This window comes from Prionailurus bengalensis, chromosome F2 (genome assembly GCF_016509475.1).
Source record: "Prionailurus bengalensis isolate Pbe53 chromosome F2, Fcat_Pben_1.1_paternal_pri, whole genome shotgun sequence".
NCBI lineage: Eukaryota > Metazoa > Chordata > Mammalia > Carnivora > Felidae > Prionailurus > Prionailurus bengalensis.
Window position 1 is genome coordinate 54,624,509 of NC_057353.1, and position 22,904 is coordinate 54,647,412.

The following is a 22,904-nucleotide window of genomic DNA, read 5'->3' on the forward strand; positions in this document are numbered from 1 at the left end:
TCAAAGAATATGTTAACTGTAGTACAAAATTCAACATAGAGTATGCCACATTTTCTGTAAATATTCATAATTTCTACAGTTTAGTATCTGTACACATTTTAATGATATATTTGTCTAAATAAGATCACAAGGATTATGTGTGGGATTCTGCATAATTCTTTAAGAGATCATTGACAAGTAAATCTACAGATATTAACAATTTACTTTTGAAAGACTTTGTAAGATGGAAAAAGATTCATCTCAATATTCAAATAGACTGAGTTCTCAACTATAGTTGTTGACTTTTGACTGTTGTTCTAATTGTGGCTTTTAGAGGGAGAACATTTGGGTGATTCTCATTTATAAAAATTTGTATAACCTTTATTAGTATCTAATTCATTCAGCTTGGGTATTTAATGGTAGTTGGCAGTCCATTGGTTAAGAGTACAGGCTCTATGGTCAGACTTCCTGGATTTGAATCCTTCTTTGTATCCTTGAGTAAGTTACTTATCCTGTTTCCCATCCTTATTTGGCTCTCATGTATTCTTCAGATCCTGTGTTTCATCTACATCTACAATAATCTCCCTAACCAAAGAATCCACTGCAAAGCTTCCATATGAGGTCCTATTCCCCCATGCCAAAAAAATAAATTACCAGGACTTTTAGATTTTGTTACTGGTACTATGGGTCACAGTAGCTATATGTTGTAGACAGTTTGGGGTTTTGTTGGTTTTTTTAGTTTTCTAACATGATACAGGAAACATGCTGTTTATGTCCATCTCCTAGGTCACAGAGGACACACTGTCATTCCATACAGCTCATTGCTGGACCCTTCCCACTGCACACAAGAAGCCGAGTGGAGCATTGGGTTCCCTGGGGCTGTCTGTGACACCTCAGTCAGCTTCCACCGTTTGGCATTCAACAAGCCTTCTCCAGTATCTCTGCTTGAAAAGGATGTGGTTCTCTCAGACTCTTTTGGTAAGTGGAATACAATCGTTTAAACTAGTAACTTAAATATTTTTCTATTTTCATCATCATCTTTTTGAGTTGTCACTCACTATTTGGAACATGGAAAAATTATAATATTTTTATTAGTCATTATCAGGCAGGAAACAAATAACACACCCAAAATGGGCATGTGAGGATATGGAATAAATGCATGGACCAGCATGATGTTCTGCTGCTCAAGGAACCTCCAGATAATATTACTACAGAGAGTAGGAAAGTTGACATAGTCCTTGGAGCAAGACAGTAAAAATACACTGTTGTCCCTGCTAGTGAAGGCAGAGCCTTTTGATTATATTTGTTGATTGAAATGGGTTGGAGGGGCATTTGCTAGGTCAATAGCTGTACACCAGGTGCCAGGGATTATTGGTTCACTGATTTGTTTTAGTAATGATATCATACCTAGAATATCAGATGAGCTTGACATCATTACCTGACTAGTTTGAATTAATTTGCTGTCATTATTCATGATCCCTCTGGCATTTGCACCAGCCAAACAAGCAAGTTAAATGGGAATGTGCCCTTTGGTCGAGAGATGCAGGAGCCCACTGAGAACCCCCTACTTCCTCACAGGGAGAGAGTCAGGGGACTAATGAGCTCATTACACATTCCTCTCTGCCTCTCTTCTTCCTCTGCTCCCCACTGTCCAAACTCATGAAGAATAGTGGACAGTGGATCTGCAGGGGAAACAGTAAGTATGAAGCAATTCTTTTATGATTTATTACGATGTTATCAGTTATTATATTTAACTTTTAAAACATTCTTACTAGAGTTTCTTCCTCCTATGAATTGAAAAGGTCATACAGCAACTCTCTGGGTAATGGTTATACCCACTATCTCAGTGGCTTAAAAACATGAACCCAGCAGCCATTCCTTTTCTTGTGATTACCAGATGTCTGGGATGGAGCAACATCACTTAAACTTTTAGAGACTGTGGTACAATAAACAATATTTTAAGCAAAGTATCTATGAATGTTTTCTTCTGATTAAAAACTGAGAAGCTAAAACAAAAAGGAACCAAAACACCAAATGAAGCTATTTTGTCTGATGAGATAATACATTAATATTTCCCATTATTATGTTATCAAATAGTTACTTATGATAAAAGTTTTAATCATATCTTCAAAAACTTTATGACTGAACATTAGCTTTTTATAAAACGTGGTCTAAGATAATTTTCCAGAGGACTCAGAGATGTACAAACCACCCTGAGGAAATTATTTTAAATATACAGCATAATAAAAAATATATATGCCTTTAACAATTTTTCAGTGGTAATATTTGAACATTTTGAGTCTGTAGTTTAGGGTTTGTTTTTTTGTCATTGTTGGTTTTTTGGTGGTGGGGGTGGTGGTGGCGGTAGTGATGATTTTAGAAGTTTTTATTTGTGTTATTATTCATTTTTTAAAAGTTTATTTATTTTGAGAGAGGAAGAGAGTGGGGGAGGGGCAGAGAGGAGAGAGAGGCTCCCAAGCAGGTTCCATGCTGTGAGCATGGAGCCCAACTTGTGCTCAAATCCACAAACAGTGAGATCATGACCTGAGCCAAAACCAAGAGCAGGACGCTTAACCGACAGAACCACCCAGGTGCCCTGTTTGTTTTTATTTTTGATTTAAGAAGTCTAATATTTCTGAATTTATGAGACTATAGCTTTCTTGTGAAGTCTCTCTGTGTCGTTTTGTCTGATCCTTTCAGGAATAAAGATTTTTATTTAATTACTAAACTGAACACCTTGATGGCAAGATCTATAAATTTATCTTTCTGTCACCCACATAGCTCAATACAAGACATTGCGATAGTGGAGACTCAGTAAGCATTGAATTACAATGGAATTAGTTGTAGTACCCAGACCAAATTACAGAGTAGAGAAAACATCATGCCAGGTATTTTCCTTTATAATGTGACATAAAAAATAAATCAATTTTCATAGTCAAGCAAATTTGACTATTTTTATTTTATCTCCATTAAATCCAAATAAAATTACTTAGTACTAAGAATTAAAAGCAAAAAAAAAGATCACTTGTTTTCATTTTATATATATACTAAATGAATCAAAAGTTCAACAAATATACTAGAAAAGTGGGAAATAAGATTTGATATAACTTTACATATATCTTTAGATATCTTTATCAAAGGGTCTTATACATGGTGATGTGTGTATCTTTATGTATATATGTATGGATATACATATCTTTATGAATTCATATGTAAAGTTAGACCAGATGGCAAATTAATTTTTGACACTGTTAGTGATACTATAGACCAGATGGCAAATTAATCTGAGACACATACTTTTAATACTATTTTTTTAAATATCAATTTCAAATTTCAGTCCAAGATGCTTAAAATCAACATGCTAAAAATGAATGCATCTGAAAAAAAATTAAGAAAACAAAAATAACTATTAAAAATGATAATTAGTTTTATTTACAAAATAATCATGAAGGAAGTTCAGCTTAAAGTATAATTCCATGCATCAGAAAAACTTTGGTGGAGGTTGGTTCTGCCAAACATAGAGCAAATTCTAGAGGTTGTGGATGATTTTCATGAACTCTTATCTAAGTCAGCTATTGCTTCCTGACAGACTATCCCCAAACTTAATAGCTTAAATCTACAATCATTTGTTTTCACTCTCGTGTCTGAGGACTGGGGGTTGGGTGATCTTGGCTGTGCTCGGCTAGGATGCTTTGCCTGAAGGTGAGGAACCAGTGGGCTCTGCTCCTCCCAACAGTTGAATTCAGGTTGTTCCATGTGTGTTTATTCCAGAGCACATGCTGAAAGGAGAGCCAGCTCCCTGGGGCAGGATCTCTGCACTGCAACCAGAGGCTCAAGATGGCAAGGCTCACTCAGCTAGCACTTTTCAAATGGTTATGAGTGTCTGGTCCCCCAACATCAATAGTCCTGAGGAGTCTACGCTGCACTTAAGGAAGAGAGAGGAATAAATACTTACTGAATAAAATTGAAATCATCATAGTTCTTCTCATACATTGCAGGTCATTTGGAACTGTATGTTTTCAGGGTCTCTGCTCATGGCCTTTTTGAATGCAGTGCTAATTCACAAGCCTAAGAATTAATGAATTTGTTCCTCCTTAATATTGGAACTTTTTTTGCCTCATTCTCCAAAGAAAAAGGATGAGAGTTTATTTTATAGTCTTTCTTCTAGCTTCCTCTTCCTAAATTTATAAGGGAAGAGTTTGCAAATTTAACATAAAGTTCAATCAGAGATGACAAGAGAGAGGAAAGGGAATGGAAAAAATAGAATGTAAGCAATTAATTATAGATCTCTTCTTTACATTGTAAGAATTCTTTTCAAATCTTTAGCTGAAGTTGTCAGGCACTCTCTTATGAACAAGAATTACCAAATTAAATATTTTTTTTCTCATAACAGGTAGTTTAGGTCCCAAGTTTGTTGTTCACAAAATTTAGGGTATCATGGCCACTGTTCATGGTAAGTCTGGTGGTAACCTAAATCCTTAAGAGCTTTAAATCAAATCTTACCATTAGTACTTGTTACTCAGATTTTGTTAACTCAACAAATACAGGAAATCTAATAAAGAATTAGAACTTATATTGACATGCCCTACAAATGAAGCATCCTGAAGAATTAAGTTCTTAAAAGAATAGCAACACAGTACATATTTTTTTTAAATTTTTATGTATTTATTTATTTTGAGAGAGAGAATGCACGCACAGCACAGGCACAGAGAGAGAGGGAGAGAGAGAATCCCAAGTAGGCTCCACGCTGTCAGCACAGAGCCTGGCACAGGGCTCAATCCCACGAACCATGAGATCATGACCCGAACCAAAATCTAGAGTCAGACACTTAACCAACTGAGCCACCAAGGGACTCCTCAAAAGAATTATATTTTAGACCAATAATACTTAAAGAACTGTGTTAATATATTTAAACACTTTTGTCATAGTGGTCATAATCATCATCATGTTTGAATTTTATCTTTCCCTAAGGAATAATGATGTCATCTCAGTTCAGAATTCCAAGTGAGAAAGCATTTTGTATTTCAGTTAAGTGGAATATTAAACATTGGGGCCTTCAGTTAACAAAGACATTTAGAATATAAGTAATGAAATGCTATGTTGACTTCTTCAGAGACTTCTGTTGACTTGGCTAATATTTGACATTTGCACTTCTTGGTAAAAAGAGGAATTTTCTAGAGATAGAGATCACTATTATTTGTTTGTTTTGCATTCTGCTGTAGGCACAAGCATTGTTCCCTTTCAGAAGAAACGACTGACTCATATGTCTGGATGGATGGCTCTGATTCCAAATGCAAAGCACATTAACTGGTATTTTAAAGATGTAGGTCACATAACCAACATATCCTATACATCAACATTCTATGGATTTAAGGTAAAGAGCTATAAAATTCATCTTCTAATAATTATGATTGCATATAACACGAATGCAGCATGGAAGGTGCTTGCCTCATATGCTGACCTGCACACACTTCATGACCCACCCTGAATCTAAGCAGCCAAAAAAAAGGAACCTTGTGTAGGAATCGAAGTCAACAATCTCTGCCATAATCCCATAATACTAAGCTGGTGTCCTTTTATTATCACCGTAATAATAACTAGCATTTATTGAGTGCTTATGATGTTCCAGGTACCAGTTAAAGGCTTTATAATTTGTAGTATTAAAAATTTTTTTAATGTTTATTTTTGAGAGAAGAGAGAGACAGAGCACGAGTCGGGGAGGGACAGAGAGAGAGGGAGACACAGAATCCAAGGCAGGCTCCAGGCCCTGAGCTATCAGCATAGAGCCTGACACCAGGCTCCAATCCACGAACTGCGAGATCATGACCTGAGCTGAAGGTGAACACTTAACCGACTGAGCCATCCAGGTGCTCCTATAATTTGTATTTTCATGTATCAAATACAAAAAACAACAGGCCAAGTCCTTTATGCCTACCACCTAGATCTATCTGAATCTAACATTCTGTGTATATTTACTTTTTATTTTTTTTTAAAGAAATAAATATTTTTAGATAAAATGGAAGTCCCCTGTTTGGCTTACCCTAATCTTATTCCCCCACTTTCCACCTCTGGTGATAAACAGTATCCTGAATTGGGATTTATATTCTTCTACTTATACTACATACGTGTAGCCAAAAACAATACCTATCATTGTTTTAAATGTTTCAAACATTATAGAAATAAAATATTCTCTATATATGTGTGTATGTGTATGCAGAGAGAGAGAGAGAGAGAGAGAGAGAAAGACTTTTGTTGCCTTAGGATATAGTTAGCATTATTTCCATAAATGTGTAAATGTTACTAAACAAAATATGAATGCAAAATGACAAACTAAAACCACAACTTAAGTTTTAATATAAGCTGTATCTCTATGTCATCAAAATTAATGTATATCTCATCAAAATTAATGTATATTATGTAGGATATTACCATATAAAAGAAATCATATTTTGGGGAAAACTTTTATAGGAAGAAGACTATGTAATCATATCTCATAACTTCACTCAAAATCCTGATATGTTTAATGTTCTTGATATGAGGAATGGCTCTTCAAATCCGTTGAGTTGGAATACTAGCAAGAATGGAGACTGGCACCTTGAAGCAAACACAAGTACTCTGTATTACTTGGGTATGTGTTCATTGGGCAGAGTGATTCTTTTATCTAATGCTTTGTCTAAAGGAAGAGAAAGATAGCTTAATGAGCAAATATGCCATACAGTGTCCTGCATATAGCAGGAATCAAGAAATGTTTGCTGAGTGAAAGGATTAGAGACTGAATTTATGTTGAAAAGGGCCTTGACAAAATGAATAAATCAGGAGACTATAGATGCTGGAGAGGATGTGGAGAAACAGGAACCCTCTTGCACTGTTGGTGGGAATGCAAATTGGTGCAGCCACTCTGGAAAACAGTGTGGAGGTTCCTCAAAAAATTAAAATAGACCTACCCTATGACCCAGCAATAGCACTGCTAGGAATTTATCCAAGGGATACAGGAGTACTGATGCATAGGGGCACTTGTACCCCAATATTTATAGCAGCACTCTCAACAATAGCCAAATTATGGAAAGAGCCTAAATGTCCATCAACTGATGAATGGATAAAGAAATTGTGGTTTATATACACAATGGAGTACTGCATGGCAATGAGAAAGAATGAAATATGGCCCTTTGTAGCAACGTGGATGGAACTGGAGACTGTTATGCTAAGTGAAATAAGCCATACAGAGAAAGACAGATACCATATGTTTTCACTCTTATGTGGATCCTGAGAAACTTAACAGAAACTCATGGGGGAGGGGAAGGAAAAAAAAAAAAGAGGTTAGAGTGGAAGAGAGCCAAAGCATAAGAGGCTCTTAAAAATTGAGAACAAACTGAGGGTTGATGGGGGGTGGGAGGGAGGGGAGGGTGGGTGATGGGTATTGAGGAGGGCACCTTTTGGGATGAACACTGGGTGTTGTATGGAAACCAATCTGACAATAAACTTCATATATTGAAAAAAAGAAAAGAAGAGGGCCTTGAGTTGAATTAAGAACTTACATTTTATTTTTTACAAGAATTTTTTAACGATTTTATTTATTTATTTATTTATTTATTTATTTATTTATTTAAGAAAGTGAGCTGGTGGGGAGAGGGGCAGAGGTGGAGAGAGAGAGAGAGAGAGAGAGAGGGAGGGAGAATCTCAGGCAGACTTCATGCTCAGTGCAGAGTCTTACACAGGGCTCAATTCCACAACCCTGAGATCATGACCTGAGCTGAAATTAAGAGTTAGACGCTGAACTGGCTGAGCCACCCAGGTGTCCCAGAACTTACATTTTATGTTTGAGATAACACCAACACTGTTACACATGGCCCTGACATTTATTTCACAAAATTAGAGGAAATGAATACAAAGGAAGCTGTCAAATATTTCGTTTCCATTTTTGTTATTTTATTATTTGGGGCAATTATAAATATTTAAGAATACATTTTGAGTTCCAGAATACTTGTTTTGTCAAGACAGTTTGACTGCTTCTCAGTAAGACATGTGCATTTCATCAGAATTTTTCCATATGTATTGCATATGTTTGAGCTCTACCAACCTACTATCTAAAGAATATTTTCAAGTCGTCATGGTTTTGTCTACATTCAGGTTCTTTAGTCATCTTATGAATTTACTGTTTTTAAAAATTTTTTTAAATGTTTATTTATTTTTGAGAGAGAGCACAAATGGGAGGAGGAGCAGAGAGAGAGGGAGACAGATGATCTGAAGCAGGCTCCACACTGATAGCAGACAGCCTGATGTGGGACTCAAACTCATGAACCCTGAGATCAGGAACTGAGCTGAAGCCAGACACTTAACCACTAGAGCCACCCAGGTGCCCTGATCGTCATATTAATTTAAAATACTTTCCTTCACCTCCAGTGTCAGGAAGAAATGAACTTCAGCAGAGCCAGCCCATTTCTGGGACCCTGGATCCTGATGTGAAAGATGTTATTATTAATTTCCAAGCTTACTGCTGCATTCTCCAGGATTGCTTTCCTGTACATCCCCAATCAAGAAAACCAAATCCCAGGAAGCGACCAGCCACATATAAGTATACAGGCCTTTTGTTTGTTAATACCTTTGATAGCACTTGACGGTTCTCACACCTCACTCTTGGTTGAGAAAATAATGCCCTGGACCTGCACAATGCCTGTAAGTCACCAGGCATGTCCACACTCATTACTTCACTTGGGCCTTATAACCACCCTGAAGAGAAAATGGAAACGTCTCACAAAAATTATGTGTGAATGTTACTGGTAATCTCCAACTTGCAGAATGTTAGATATGGATTGCTAGGCCAACTCACTTATTATATATGTGAGAAAGCGGGCACCAACGACCTTTAGTGAATTATGCGACATCACAAAACTTTTGATGACACTTTCAGAATAGCACCAGAAACTAAGTCTCCTCATTAATCCAATGCTTTCTTAGCAGGTCATGTCTTCTTTGTCTAGAATAACTGTCATGGCCAAATCTTGTAATACAACTTATTTTAGTTCAAATTTTTGATTCCCTAATGTATGTTAATTCTCCTAGTTAAAAATGATTTTTCTATCTTTGAAACTTACATAGACCTTTACCTTTATGTCTCATGTGAAATGTCATCTCTACCTTGTATTATAGCAATTACCATACATCATGGAACTAGTATGTGATGACTGTACTAGCCTTTAAGACCCTTAAAGGTATGATCCTGATTTTATGTTATTTTTGTCCTTTATGGACAAGTAATCATAAAAATAATGTTAGTGATGATAAAAGCTAACATTTAGTGGGCACTTAAGAGCCTACTACTATGCATCAAGTATGCCTCAATATTTCTTATTAGGTGAATTACATTTCAAAATATAGACATACTACAGTAGCTACTATACAAAAAGAATAATTGAATTTGTTTACATATTAACCCAATCATTAAAAAAAATGTGCTGAGCACCTGCTATGCCCCAGACACTGTGCTGAGCATTGGGGAGTCCATTGTAAACAACAAAGATGTGGTCCCTGCCCTCATTGCACTCACATTCTATCCAAAGAGATAGATGCCAACAAAAGAAAGCAAAGAAACAAAAAAGTAAAGAGAAAATAAAGCACATGAGTGTAAGTTGTAATAAAGGTTATAAGGGCAATGGTTAGGGGCTGGAACAGAGAGCAACATGACAGGGACCTCCTTTGGGTGGAATGGTTAGAAAGGATGGGAAATTCCAGCTGAGAGCCAAAGGGTGAGGAAGAGAGGACCATGGGAAGGGTGGGAGAGGAGTGTTCTAAGCCAAGGAAGCATCTTGGCCCTGAAGTGGGAAAGAGTGTGGTATATCTAGGAACAGAGAGAAAATCAGCATGGCTGGACCCTGGTGAGCAGAAGAGAGTAGCCTGGAAATATTGTTGGAAACAGGTAGACATCAGACCATTCAGCTCAGGCAGGCAGTTAGTATTAAGAAGTAGAAGCTTTTAAATGACTTTCACCTGAGAAGTAACATACTCCAAATTGCATTTTGGAAAGACCACTTTTGCTACTCTGTCAGCATTACAGAGGGACAGTGAAGAAAGGCTCATGAAAAGACCCTAGAGAGCTTTGTAAGAGACATGGGCCATCAGGGTTATTGGCCAAAAAGCCCTTATGTAGTCTAGGGTAGAAAAAATAGTTGAAAATTTAATTAATATTCATTATGACTCACATAATAGGTTTAGATTGGTCTAGACCAGAATGTGATAGAGGAATATGTTGTTATGCTACGTGAATAGGTCTTAGAATAGGGTTTTTCCCTTTCATAGTATGAGTTCTGCTCTCTAGAAATGGCTATAGTTGGATTTCTTAATTAGTATTATGCAGATAATACTATCAGTAAAAACAAACAGAATCTTGATCCAGAGCTGGTACCTCAAGATTAGGATGTAAAGCTCTAGCTATTCAACACACATATGCTTAGTTTAAGAAGTATTGGGCTTCATTTCATTGATTATAACAATGGGCAGTAAGAAAAAGAATGTATAAAATGCATGGTATAGTGCTGGTAGGGGTAAGAATGAAAGGCTATTAATCTTGAGAAGAGCTAGATAAAATCAATTACCCAATCTGTACAATGCTGGCCAGGTTATTTAGTTAGAAAGATACAACCTTAAACAAACCTTCCCTAAAATTGCTTCTTGAAAAATAATGTATTATTGTAAGTCTAACTGCTAACCTCACTTTTAAAACTATTAAAACAAATTTTTATTATTGTCAGTCTAACTGCTAACCTCACTTTTAAAACTATTAAAACAAATTTTTATAACAGAATTTTTGATTAACACATTTCTTTTTTTTTTTTTCAACGTTTATTTATTTTTGGGACAGAGAGAGACAGAGCATGAACAGGCGAGGAGCAGAGAGAGAGGGAGACACAGAATCAGAAACAGGCTCCAGGCTCTGAGCCATCAGCCCAGAGCCTGACGCGGGGCTCGAACTCACGGACCGCGAGGTCGTGACCTGGCTGAAGTCGGACGCTTAACCGACTGCGCCACCCAGGTGCCCCTAGATTAACACATTTCTTAATGATAAAACTTAGTAATTCAAATGTATACTACAAGTACACTTTTAGCCAAACTGTATATTGACCCTTTTTTAGTATTCCAGAATTAGTATCATAGAATTTTTAAAGTTTTTACTAGTTAAGGAAGCAACCACTGATTGTGAATGTTTTCCAGTAGGAAAATATCATCAACTTTATAATAATATTCTTTACAACAATTTGGACTTGAGGTGGTTTCTGGAAAGTATAGTGATGAAAAGAGGAGACTGCCTCTCCCCCAAAGCACTTTTTATAGCTATTTCAGTTTAACATAACCCTCACTCTGGTTGTACACCTACCATCCCTGACTCCAGCCCAGGGGCTTAACCTCATTGACTCATCGTTGCCAATTCACATCGCCAATTCCATCCGTCCCTTCACAGAATCTAACTGACCATATCCTATTTCCCCTTTCCCCATGCAGTAGCACCACATGTAAGGGTCTTTAAATGGACAAAGGATGCATTCCTTTTCTTTTTAAAAAAAATATTTTATTTTATTTTTTGAGAGAAAGAGAAAGAGAGAGTGAGCCAGAGAGGGGCAGAGAGAGAGAGAGAGAGAGAGAGAGAGAGAGAGAGAGAGAGAATCCCAAGCAGGCTCCATGCTGACACAGAGCCCAATTACAGGGCTCAAACTCATGAATTGCAAGATCATGACCTGGGCTGAAATCAAGAGTTGGGTGCTTAACTGACTAAGCTACCCAGGTGCCCCAGGATACATTTCTTTTCACTTTCTGTCATGTGAAATCTTATAAGGAAATTAAGTAATTTACATCTTAGCCAAAATGAGGGTATTACAATGAGGATTTAGTGGGAGAAAAAGTGATTCAGATTGTAGATGGAAAGGAAGTTTTCTTCAATGGAGAAAAAAAAAGCTGTATATGTAGTCATATGTGTTAAATGTCCTACCAATTGCACCTATCAGCTCGCCTGCTTAGTGACAATGTATAAATTCTCTAATTTACATTCTGTCATCCCCGAAACATCTAGTATAGTGGTACACCCTAAGGAGATGGTCATTAAGTATATAGAGATAGTACTTAATGGAATCATTTCTCTTCTCTTTTCAGCTTATGGTCAAATGATTCTTTTTGGCAATCATCTCGAGAAAATAATTATACCATACCTCACCCAGGGGCAAATGTGGTTATTCCTGAAGGTAAGTATATAAATGTAAGTAAATGAAATGCCTATATTTATGTGACATTAGGATAGATACGACAATAGTTACATTCCACCTTTAAGCAGCACACCTTGGGGAAAGAGCAAATGTGAAGAGATGGATTCTATTATTGTGTCCTGGGTACCAGACCTAGCCTTCTGGGTTTTATGTGGATTTCAACCTGAAGATTAAGGATGACAGATTTCCTGGGAGAGATAAGAATAAGTCATTGTGTGGAAAAAGGGTTGCAAACTTCAAAACCAGGGCTCACTGATAAGGTTGTCATTGTTTTTATCTATAGGCAATAGTTTATGGATTATGTTATATTTCTCATAATAAAGCATTGTTTTATAGGAACATGGATTGTAGCAGACACAGATATTCCACCAATGGAAAGTCTCATTATTTGGGGAGTTCTAGAACTGGAAGATAAACACAGTGTGGGAGCTGCAGAGTCTTCTTACAGAAAAGTTGTTCTAAATGCTACCTACATATTGCTTCAGGTAGGAGGAAGGGTCTTACAATTTATACCTTTATTAATCTAATTCTAGGATGTTGGAGATTTACTGAAAAAATTATAGGGGTGCCTGGGTGGCTCAGTTGGTTAAGCATCAGACTTCAGCTCAGGTCATGATCTCATAGTTTGTGAGTTCTAGCCTCATGTCAGGCTCTGTGCTGACAGCTTAGAGCCTGGAGTCTGCTTTGGATTCTGTGTCTCCCTCTCTCTCTGCTCTTTCCCCGTTTGCTTTCTCTCTCTCTGTCTCTCTCTCTCTCTCTCTCTCTCTCTCTCTCTCTCTCTCAAATAAGTTAACATTAAAAAAATTATAAGAACATATGTTCAATCAATGTGAATAAAAAACACAACTGGCTCTAACCTATGATATAAGTCCAATATATTTCTGCTGCCCTTTAAACTGGTGGCCACACATTCCTTAGGGAGTAATTATGCTACTGTTGACTGTGAAGTTTGCCCATTTTTAATCCTATGTAGAATATTTGTATTATTGTTAGGTAAAGCTAAACCCACAACTTGCTCCAACAACCAGAGAATCCGATTCCAGGAGTTGTGGAAAAAAATAAAAAATTTAAACCTTTTCTTTTTTTAAGAAAACAGTGTTTCTTAAAATGAATGGACATGGATGGAATTATGACAACAGGAGAAGACTACTAAAAATATTTCAGTTGTTTGGAACAATCACCTCATTCTCTCATAAAGCTCAGACTGTCTTGAATATGTAACAGTGTAATTGGTTGAATTGTTCTGTCAGTTTTTATTATTGTTAATTAAAAAGAATGGCCTAGCCAAAAAGCTGTTAAGTGTCCTAAGAAAATAAAAGTAGTAGTAACTTTTCTTTGCTAAAACTAGGCCTTTACTGCTTTAAAGATATGCAGTATTTTAGTATTTAGATGCATGAGCTTTGAGGTAAATTAAAGGTACGACTGAGTCCTTACCTCAGTTGGGAAACTTGGGTAAGTTATTTGACCGCTTTTAGCAACAGTTTTCTCCCCTATCAAGTGAGAATAATAACAGCAATTCATGGGCTTAGTGTAAAGGTCAAATGATACAATGTATGTAAAGCCTTACACATTATGCCTGGCAGAGAATCAGCAAGCATTTAGTAGTAGCTATTATTATCAACAAAGAGGGCTCCTTAAGAAACGAAATAGATGAACATAGGGGAAAGGGGGAAAAAAAAGAGAGAGAGAGAGGGAAACAAACCATTAAGAGAACAAACAGGGTTGACAGAGGGAGATGGGTGGGGGGTAGGCTAAATGGGTGATGGGCATTAAGGAGGGCACTTGTAGTAGATATTGTATGTAAGTGATGAATCGCTAAATTCTACTACTTAAACCAGTATTACACTATGTGTTAACTAAAGTTTAAATAAAAATTTGAAAAAACAAAACAAAACAATGAGGCCTCCTAATGGGCACAGCTTGGAATTAAGTGTGAGGAGTGTACTTCATATATGTCATATTGTGCTAAAATAAAACATGATCTGTCCAGTGACACTAGTTTAGGTCTAAGCAGGTCTCAGCTTTAGGACAGTGTTGACAATAAGTAGCTAGTAAGTCCGACTTTGAAAAATCATTTAAGCAGCCTATCCCAAAGTGACAGGGTTAAATCAAGTTCGCTTCCAGATACAATACTGTTCTTTGTATAACAAATTTCATTCATTTTTACTAGAGGAGGCTACCAGTATCTTTCTAATTCCATTTTTATGGGTGAAAATTTTTTCTGCCCAGTTTTTAAGTATTAACAATTTTCTGCTTCACTGCAGGGTGGTAGATTGATTGGTGGCTGGGAAGATAACCCTTTTAAAGGAGAATTACAGATTGTTCTTAGAGGAAATCATTCTACTCCAGACTGGGCACTTCCAGAAGGACCAAATCAAGGATCAAAGGTCTTAGGTATGTGTTTCCAGATACCAAAAGTATCATGTCAGTTTTGAGAATCTATTTTTTTTAATTTTTTTAATGTTTATTTATTCTTGAGAGAGAGAGACAGAGACAGAGACAGAGTATGAGCGGGGAAGGGTCAGAGAGAGGGAGACACAGAATCCGAAGCAGGCCCTAGGCTCTGAGCTGTCAGCACAGAGCCCGATGCGGGGCTCGAACTCACAAACCACAAGACCATGACCTGAGCTGAAGTCAGACGCTCAACCAACTGAGCCACCCAGGTGCCCTGAGAATCTATTTTAAGACATATGGCACTAAAATACTTATCAGTTCATGATGTTATGGTATCAGAAGATTTCACAGACATTTATTTATAGTAAAGCGTTATAAAAATAAATTTAAAAATGTTTAAATAAATCATGTCACACTAAAATAGGTATAGATGTGCGTATTTGAAACCAAAATATAATTCATTGCAAAACTAACATTAATCTCTCCATATGTGTATTATTTCTCCAATCTGGTTTTCTTTATAACTGTCTCTTTTTATAAATAATCATACTTTCTCATATCTTAGTGCTTTTCCCTTAAAAGGTAACTTTTCTACACATTATTCTACTTATAGTGTTAATAATCTGTGAATCAGTTGACTGCCATCAGTTATCCAGTCACAACTGTTGCTGAACTTTATACTTTCCTGTTGGATGTGTATGGCTGTATGTATTCCTATCTGAGCCGGGAAAGTAAAGGAACTGAGAGGGTTTATTTGGTCATGATTCATAACCAAGTTTATTAACACTGCTGCATATCTGTTGGAAAGATACATACAAGCATGTGCTGCAGTCGCTTTGCCATACAATTTTTAAACAGTGACAATCAGTAAATAGGGGCATAAAAAATGGCTTTGACTGAAGGAGTCAGCTCTCCACTGGTAAGTGTTCCAAGGCAGACAAATTCCATCTTAAAAAGAACTTGCTTTTATGTGTTTATTTTTTTGTTTCAAAAGTAACATTTCAAACAACATAAACAATATCAATAAAAAATATTAAGAAAAAGTATTAAGAAAAATACATCTTTCCAATTCTACCCCATCATGAGAAAACTAGTATCTGTATTAGTAGTTTTTACATGTCTTCTCATGTTCTTTATATATGTGTACATTCATATTGCATATATTGATTTGTGGTTATAGTATTGTGCCTTTTACAAAAACATGGTCAAACTAAATATATTCCAATGCAGTTTTCTTTCTCAGTTAACATGTTATGGATATCTTTCTACGTCAATATTTACAGATAACACTCTTTCTTTTTATAGCATATTACCCTAATGTATTAGGATATTATAATTTATTTCATCATTCTCTTATTGATGTACATTTAGATTTATTCCATTTTTCCAATATTTTCTAGTATTATGGTGGGCATTCCCATTCATGTATCCTTGTGCACTGGCTTTAATTTCTATGGACCAGATTCCTAGAAGTGGCTCAAAGAGCCAAAGCCATCTTGTATAACCCTGAGCAGATATCCAACTTCATTCCATTCATTCTAAAATATCCAATCATTTATTAAAATGAATGGTTTCATTTTATATTAGCACCTAACTCAGTACTATGTGGTGAATAAATAGAAGCTTTTCTATTTCAGGGGTGTTTGGTGAGCTGGATCTTCATGGATTTCCACGTTCAATATATAAAACTAAGCTCTCAGAAACTGCAGAGGCTGGTTCCAAAGTCCTATCTCTAATGGATGCTGTGGATTGGCAGGTACAGGAAATATTATGTGGTGGGAACTGAATACACACAGTGGGTCAATTTACAAAGGTTTCTTTTTTATTCTCATGTACATTTTTTTTCCATAGGATTGATCAGATAAGAAATATATATTTTGCATTAACTTGCACTCAGAAGCTGACCTGATAGTAGGCATTTAAAAATTGGGATTTTAAAGGTCCTTCAGAATATATAAAGAACATTATCTTTAGTTATGAAAGGAAAATATGAAAGTTTCTGAATGGAAAAAAATGTTTTATGTGTGTCTTTCCCATATTTCAGGAATATCAAGTAATAGTTAATTATATTTAAAAAATGGCAAAATTTAAGAATATTGTACTGACCAGTTTTTAATATAAATATGAATATATTTGCTTTGATCTATTTAATTTCTTAAAAGTATATTGCCTGTGATTTTATTTAGTGACTGAATTAAATTTGAGGAGATGTTGAGATAAATCATAATTTAGAATTCTTAATATCAAACACAAGCATATTTATTTTTAGAGACCTCAATGTATGTTTGTTCTTTCTGATAATACCATGTTGCTAATCAGATATAAATTAAATTAGAATTTTAAAAGTTATTATTAAGAAATAGAAACCTATTTTGAAAATTGTTCTTGAATTTGGCACTTGAATTTTTCTAAGGAGGGAGAAGAGATTGTGATAACAACTACAAGCTATGATTTCCACCAGACAGAAACTAGAAGTATCATTAAAGTCCTGCATGACCAGAAAATTCTGATTCTCAATGATACCCTTTCCTACACTCACCTTGGTAAGTAGCTGTTCTTTAAATAGATATGTAATTAACATGCCTTGAAATGTTCACATTTTTAGTGATCTCCTTTGTAATTACAACTATTTGATTTAAAAATCTAACATTTTTTGAGGAACATTTCACTCTGATTGGTACTAGTACCCAAGGGGCACTACTGTATTGGCTTCCAATAGTCCCTGCTGTATGCATTCATTCATTCAGCAAATATTCAGCAAAGACTAACATGTAACATCCCATGGGGTAAAGTTAGCACTTTCTGTTTTAAGCAAGCTTCTAGGTGATTCTCATCCACGTGAATTTTGAGAACCCTTGAGCCAAGAGCATCTTTGTCCCAATTTGTTTTGTTAACACATTTCTCAGCTATAACTGCATTTAGAAAAGCTACAACAAAATGGTAGAACCATAATTCTCAAGGATAGAAGGAATTCATCAGAATCATCTGAAGATGATCTTTCAACTTATAGGATCAGGGCTATCCCAGCACCCACTCTTTCCCCATTTGACATTCTACTTTCATCTGAATCTAAGAAAGTGGTAGCAGACAGGGGTGTTATGTTAGAAAAGCCATACAGATGCTTCTGGTGCTCATGAGAACTTCAGCTATAATGTGGCATGATTGATAGGCAGATGTTTGACGTTCATGGAAAAGAAACTTCAAAGAACTTTTTATAGCAGTATTTTGATAGAAGCGTATGTATCTATCATTCTATGTCACACATTTTTTTAAATCAAAAGGAAAAAGCTTGTTGACCAACACTGTAATTGTAAAACAAGTGGTTTTTATAAGTTTGACATTATAGATTCTTTCATTTAAACTACCAAACATTTATTTCTGTTGAAATACACCTGCTTGCCTTAAAATTTTGAGTAAGAGTTCTAGAAATGTAGAATGTAATTTAGATTATGTTTTACAAATCATTATGATATAAGTGTATAGACTGCGCTTGATATGCTACTACACATTTGTAAAAAAAATGTGATCGGTATAAAATATGCCATAGGAAAATTGGAACAAACCAAAGTTTAGGCATCATAAAAGATAATATCTGTGTGCTTCTGATTATCCATATGACCTTGGACAAATTATTTTACTTCTCTACTTCATTTTCTCAACTTGGCCTTACAACAGTAATTTAATTTACATGCAAACTACCAAGTAAACAATAACTTCATAATTGCTGATTATAATCATACTTTTGGTGTAAACAGAAGAAATGCTTTTTATTTATTTCATTTTATAAATTAAAAAGTATTATGGGGGAATCTAAGATGGCAACATAATAGGAAGATGCTATAGACTCATCGTGTCCCTTGAACACAGCTAGATAACTGTCAAATCATTCTGAATACCCAAGAAATCAACCTGAAGACTGACAGAACAAACTCTACAACTAGACAGAGAGGCCACATGGAGAAAGAAGGTAGGAGGTGCAGAGACATGGGTTAGAAGAGAAACGAATCACTGTGGAGGTGCTGTGGAGAGGAGGGAGCCCTGGTCATGGAGAAAGGCAAGAGAGAGCATAGCACACAGGGGTAAGCACGAGGAGAACACTTCCTCAAAGTTATTGCCTAGGAAAACAGAGGGGCTGATTTTCATGAGTTTTTGCAACCAGCAGGTCTGGAAGACTAGAGTTTTAAAGGTATGTGGGCATGGCTTGTATAGAGCCCTGAAGGTTCTACCCTGCTCCTGGAAAGAAGGCAGGCAAACAACCTGGGAGGCAGCTGGCAGAATCTGAGGAATGCCTAAAACACAGGGAGAGACTGTTCCCTCTTCTTGGAGCACTTCTGTGAAAGGTAGAATTCATGGAGATGCGTCTCTGTCTCGGCCATCCAGGGGCCTCGTTTCCCTTCCCTGCCCCTCAGCATAGCTGCAGAGCCACATGCAGCTGGTCCCTGACACTGGCTGCCTGGCCTGCCTCTTCCGAGTCCCACACCCCTGTGCTCTGGCGGGACTGCCCTTCTTGGTCAAGCCAGCCTCAGTCACAGGGCGGTGGGCCTCTCCCTCAGAAGACCAGTGCAGGTCCCCATCACACCATGTTCCTAAAGCCTAGAGTTTTAAAAGTCAGCAGGCTTGCCTGGGATAGAGCCCTGAGGGCACTACCCGGCTCCTGAAGTGAAGGCAGGCAGACAACCGGGGGGTGAGGGTGGGGGACAGACAGTGTGGAAACAACAATCTGAAAAATGTCTGGGACATACAGCAGGGAGATTATTTGCTGTTTTGGGAGTGCTTCCCTGAGAGGGATTGTGCCTGGAGACTCCTCTCTGGGGACAAAGGAGCTGCCTAGCACCATTTCCCACCCCTGTCCCTCAGCATAAACACAGAACCACCTTCAGTAAACAGCACAGCACCAACACTGGTTGCCTAGTCCACTTACACCAGCTCCCACACTGCTGTGCTCTACCGGTATGGCCCTTCTCAGTCAAGTGTGCCCCAATCCCAGCATGGTGGGCCCCTTCCTTAACAGACCAGCAGAAATTCCTGCCCATACCATGTCTCCTGACCAGAGACTTCTGCAGGGCTTCAGTTCTAGTGGAAGTAGCATCAGGTCTCATTTAACAGGCAGACCAGAGCAAACCTACTTAAAACCCGGCACACTATGGCCAAGGACCAAACACTGCCCACTGCAGGCAAGGAGAGCCTCTGCAGACAACTAGCCTGAAGGATAGCAGCCAAAACACTATAGCAGCGTACATCCAGCAGACACTAGAGACATGATCTTTTCCTCATAAAACCATCTAAGGAGCAGGACACATAACAGACTTTTCTAACACAAAGAAGAAGACAGAAATTTAGACAAAATGCCAAGATGGAGGAATTCGTCCCACATGAAAGAAAAAGATAAGGTCACATCCAGAGATCTAAGTGAAACTGATATAAATAACATATCTGATGGAGAATTTAAAGCAACAATCATAAGGATACTCACTGGGATTAGAAAAAGAATGGAAGATGTCAGGAAGGGCCTTACCACAGATATAAAATAGTTAAAAAAATTGAAATGAAACATGCAATAACTGAAATTTGCAACTGACTGGAAGCAATGAACACAAGAATAGAGGAATGAATAAGTGATATAGAAGCTAGAATAATGGAAAACAATAAAGCTGAACAAAAGAGAGAAAGAACTATGGATCACAAGAATAGATTTAGGGAACTCAGTGACTCCCATCAAATGTAATAACATTTATATTATAGGAGTCCCAGATAAAGAAGAGAGAGAAAAGGAGGAAGAAAATTTTTTGGGGGAAATAATAGAAAATTTCCCTAATCTGGAGAAGGAAACAGATATCCAGATCCAGGAGGCACAGAGAATTCCCATCAAAATCAACAAAGCAGGCCAACACCAAGACATATTGTAATTATATTTGCAAAATATAGTGATAAAGGAAAAAATTCTAAGAGCAGTAAGACAAAAGTGGTCCCTAACTTACAAGGGAGGGTTCATAAGGCTAGCTGCAGATCTCTCAACAGAAACCTGGCAGGCCAAAAGGGAGTGGCATAATATATTCAACATGCTGAATGGGAAAAATCTGCACCCAAGAATACTCTATGACAGTAAGGCTTTCATTCAGAATAGAAAAAGACACAAAGAGTTTCCCAGACAAACAAAATCTAAAGAACTTTATGACCATTAAACTAGCCCTCCAAGAAATAGTAAAAGGGACTCTATATGGAAAGGAAAGACCAACAGTGACAAAGACAAGAAAGGAACAGAGAAATCTCCAGAAACAAAACAAAACAAAACAAGTAATAAAATGACACTGAATACATACCTATCAATAATTACTCTGAAGGTAAATGGATTAAACAGTCAAATCAAAAGACATAGGGTGTCAGAATGAATTAAAAAAAAAACAAGACCCATTTATATGCTGCCTACAAGAGTCTCATTTTAGAACTAAAGACACTTGCAGATTGAAAGTGATGGGATGGAGAAACATTTATCACACAAATGGATGTCAAAAGAAAGGCAGAGTAGAAATACTTATATCAGACAAACTAGATTTAAAAACAAAGACTGTAACAAGAGATGAAGAAGGGCACTATATCATAATAAAGGGAACACTCCAACCAGATCTAATAATTGTAAATATTTGTGCCCCCAACATGAAAGAACCCAAATATATAAAACAAGAACAAACATAAAGAACTAATTGATAATAATACAGTAATAGTAGGGGCTTTAACACCCCACTTACAACAATGAACAGATCATCTAAGCAGAAAGTCAACAAGGAAACAATAGCTTTGAATGACACACTGGACCAGATGGACTTAACAGATATATTCAGAACATTTCATCCTAAAATAGCAGAATGCACATTCTTTTCAGGTGCACATGGGACTCCAGAATAGACCATATACTGGGTCACCAATCAGGCCTCAATAAGTACAAAAAGATTGAAATCATACCATGTATATTTTCAGATCACAATGCTATGAAACTTGAAGTCAACCACAAGAAAAACTTTGGAAAGACCAAAAATATATGGAGGTTAAAGAACATCCTGGTAAAAATGAATGGATCAATACAGAAATTAAAAAAGATATTAAAAATACATGGAAACAAATGAAAATGAAAACATGATGGTCCAAAACCCTTGGGATGCAACAAAAGCAGTCATTAGATGGAAGTATATAGCAATACAGGCCTACTTTAAGAAGCAAGAAAAATCTCCAATAAATAACCTAACCTTGTACTAAAAGGAGCTAGAAAAAGAACAACAATTGAAGCCAAAATCCAACAGAAGAAGGAAAATAATTGAGATTAAAGCAGATATAAATGATATGGAAACTAAAAAAATAGACGAGATCAATGAAGCCAGGAGCTGGTTCTTTGAAAAAATTGATAAAATTGATAACACCTAACCAGACATATCAAAAGGAAAAGAGGAAAGGGCCCAAATATATAAAATCACAAATGAGAGGATAAATTAACAACCAGTACTACAGAAATACAAACAACTATAAGAGAATATTATGAAAAATTATATGCCAACAAATTGGACAACCTAGAAGAAATGGATAAATTATTAGAAACATATGTACTACCAAAACTGAAACAGGAAGAAATAGAAAACTTGAACAAACTGATAACTAGCAAAGTAGTTGAATCAGTAGTGAAAAATCTCCCAATAAATAAATAAATCTCCCATCCTGAGCCAGATGGCTTTAGAGTTTAACTCTGCCAAACATTTAGTGAGTTAATAACTATTCTTCTCAAACTATTCCAAGGAAACAGAAATAGAAGGAAAACTTACAAACTCATTCTACAAGGCCAGCTTTACCCTGATCCCAAAACCAGACCAAGACTCCACTAAAAAAGAGAACTACAGGCTAATATCCCTGATGAAGATAGATGCAAAAGTCAACATACAGAAATCTTTTGCATTTCTATACACCAATAATGAAGCAGCAGAAAGAGAAATCAAGGAATCAGTTCCATTTACAATTTCACCAAAAACCATAAGATACCTAAGAATAAACATAACCAAAGGGGTAAAGATCTGTACTCTGAAAAGTATAAAACACTGATGAAAGAAATTGAAGAAGACACAAAGAAATGGAAAAACATTCCATGCTTGTGCAATGGAATAGCAAATATTGTTAAAATGTCTATATTACCCAAAGCAATCTATACTTTTAATCCAATCCCTATCAAAATACCACCAGCATTTTTCACAAAGCTAAAATAAACAATCCTAAAATTTGTATGGAACCACAAAAGACCCTGAA

The 22,904-nt window shown here is 36.5% G+C and overlaps 1 protein-coding gene across 1 annotated transcript in view; it reads left to right on the forward strand.

Moving 5' to 3' along the window:
- Positions 1 to 22,904, forward strand: part of PKHD1L1 (PKHD1 like 1) — a 165,122-nt gene that overhangs the window by 97,904 nt on the left and 44,314 nt on the right. Inside the window, exons 50-58 of the mRNA XM_043601613.1 lie at positions 766 to 957; positions 5,202 to 5,353; positions 6,448 to 6,607; positions 8,380 to 8,551; positions 12,118 to 12,206; positions 12,564 to 12,712; positions 14,492 to 14,621; positions 16,259 to 16,377; positions 17,035 to 17,164. Coding sequence (XP_043457548.1) covers positions 766 to 957; positions 5,202 to 5,353; positions 6,448 to 6,607; positions 8,380 to 8,551; positions 12,118 to 12,206; positions 12,564 to 12,712; positions 14,492 to 14,621; positions 16,259 to 16,377; positions 17,035 to 17,164 — 1,293 coding nt within the window. The remainder of the gene's footprint in view (positions 1 to 765; positions 958 to 5,201; positions 5,354 to 6,447; positions 6,608 to 8,379; positions 8,552 to 12,117; positions 12,207 to 12,563; positions 12,713 to 14,491; positions 14,622 to 16,258; positions 16,378 to 17,034; positions 17,165 to 22,904) is intronic.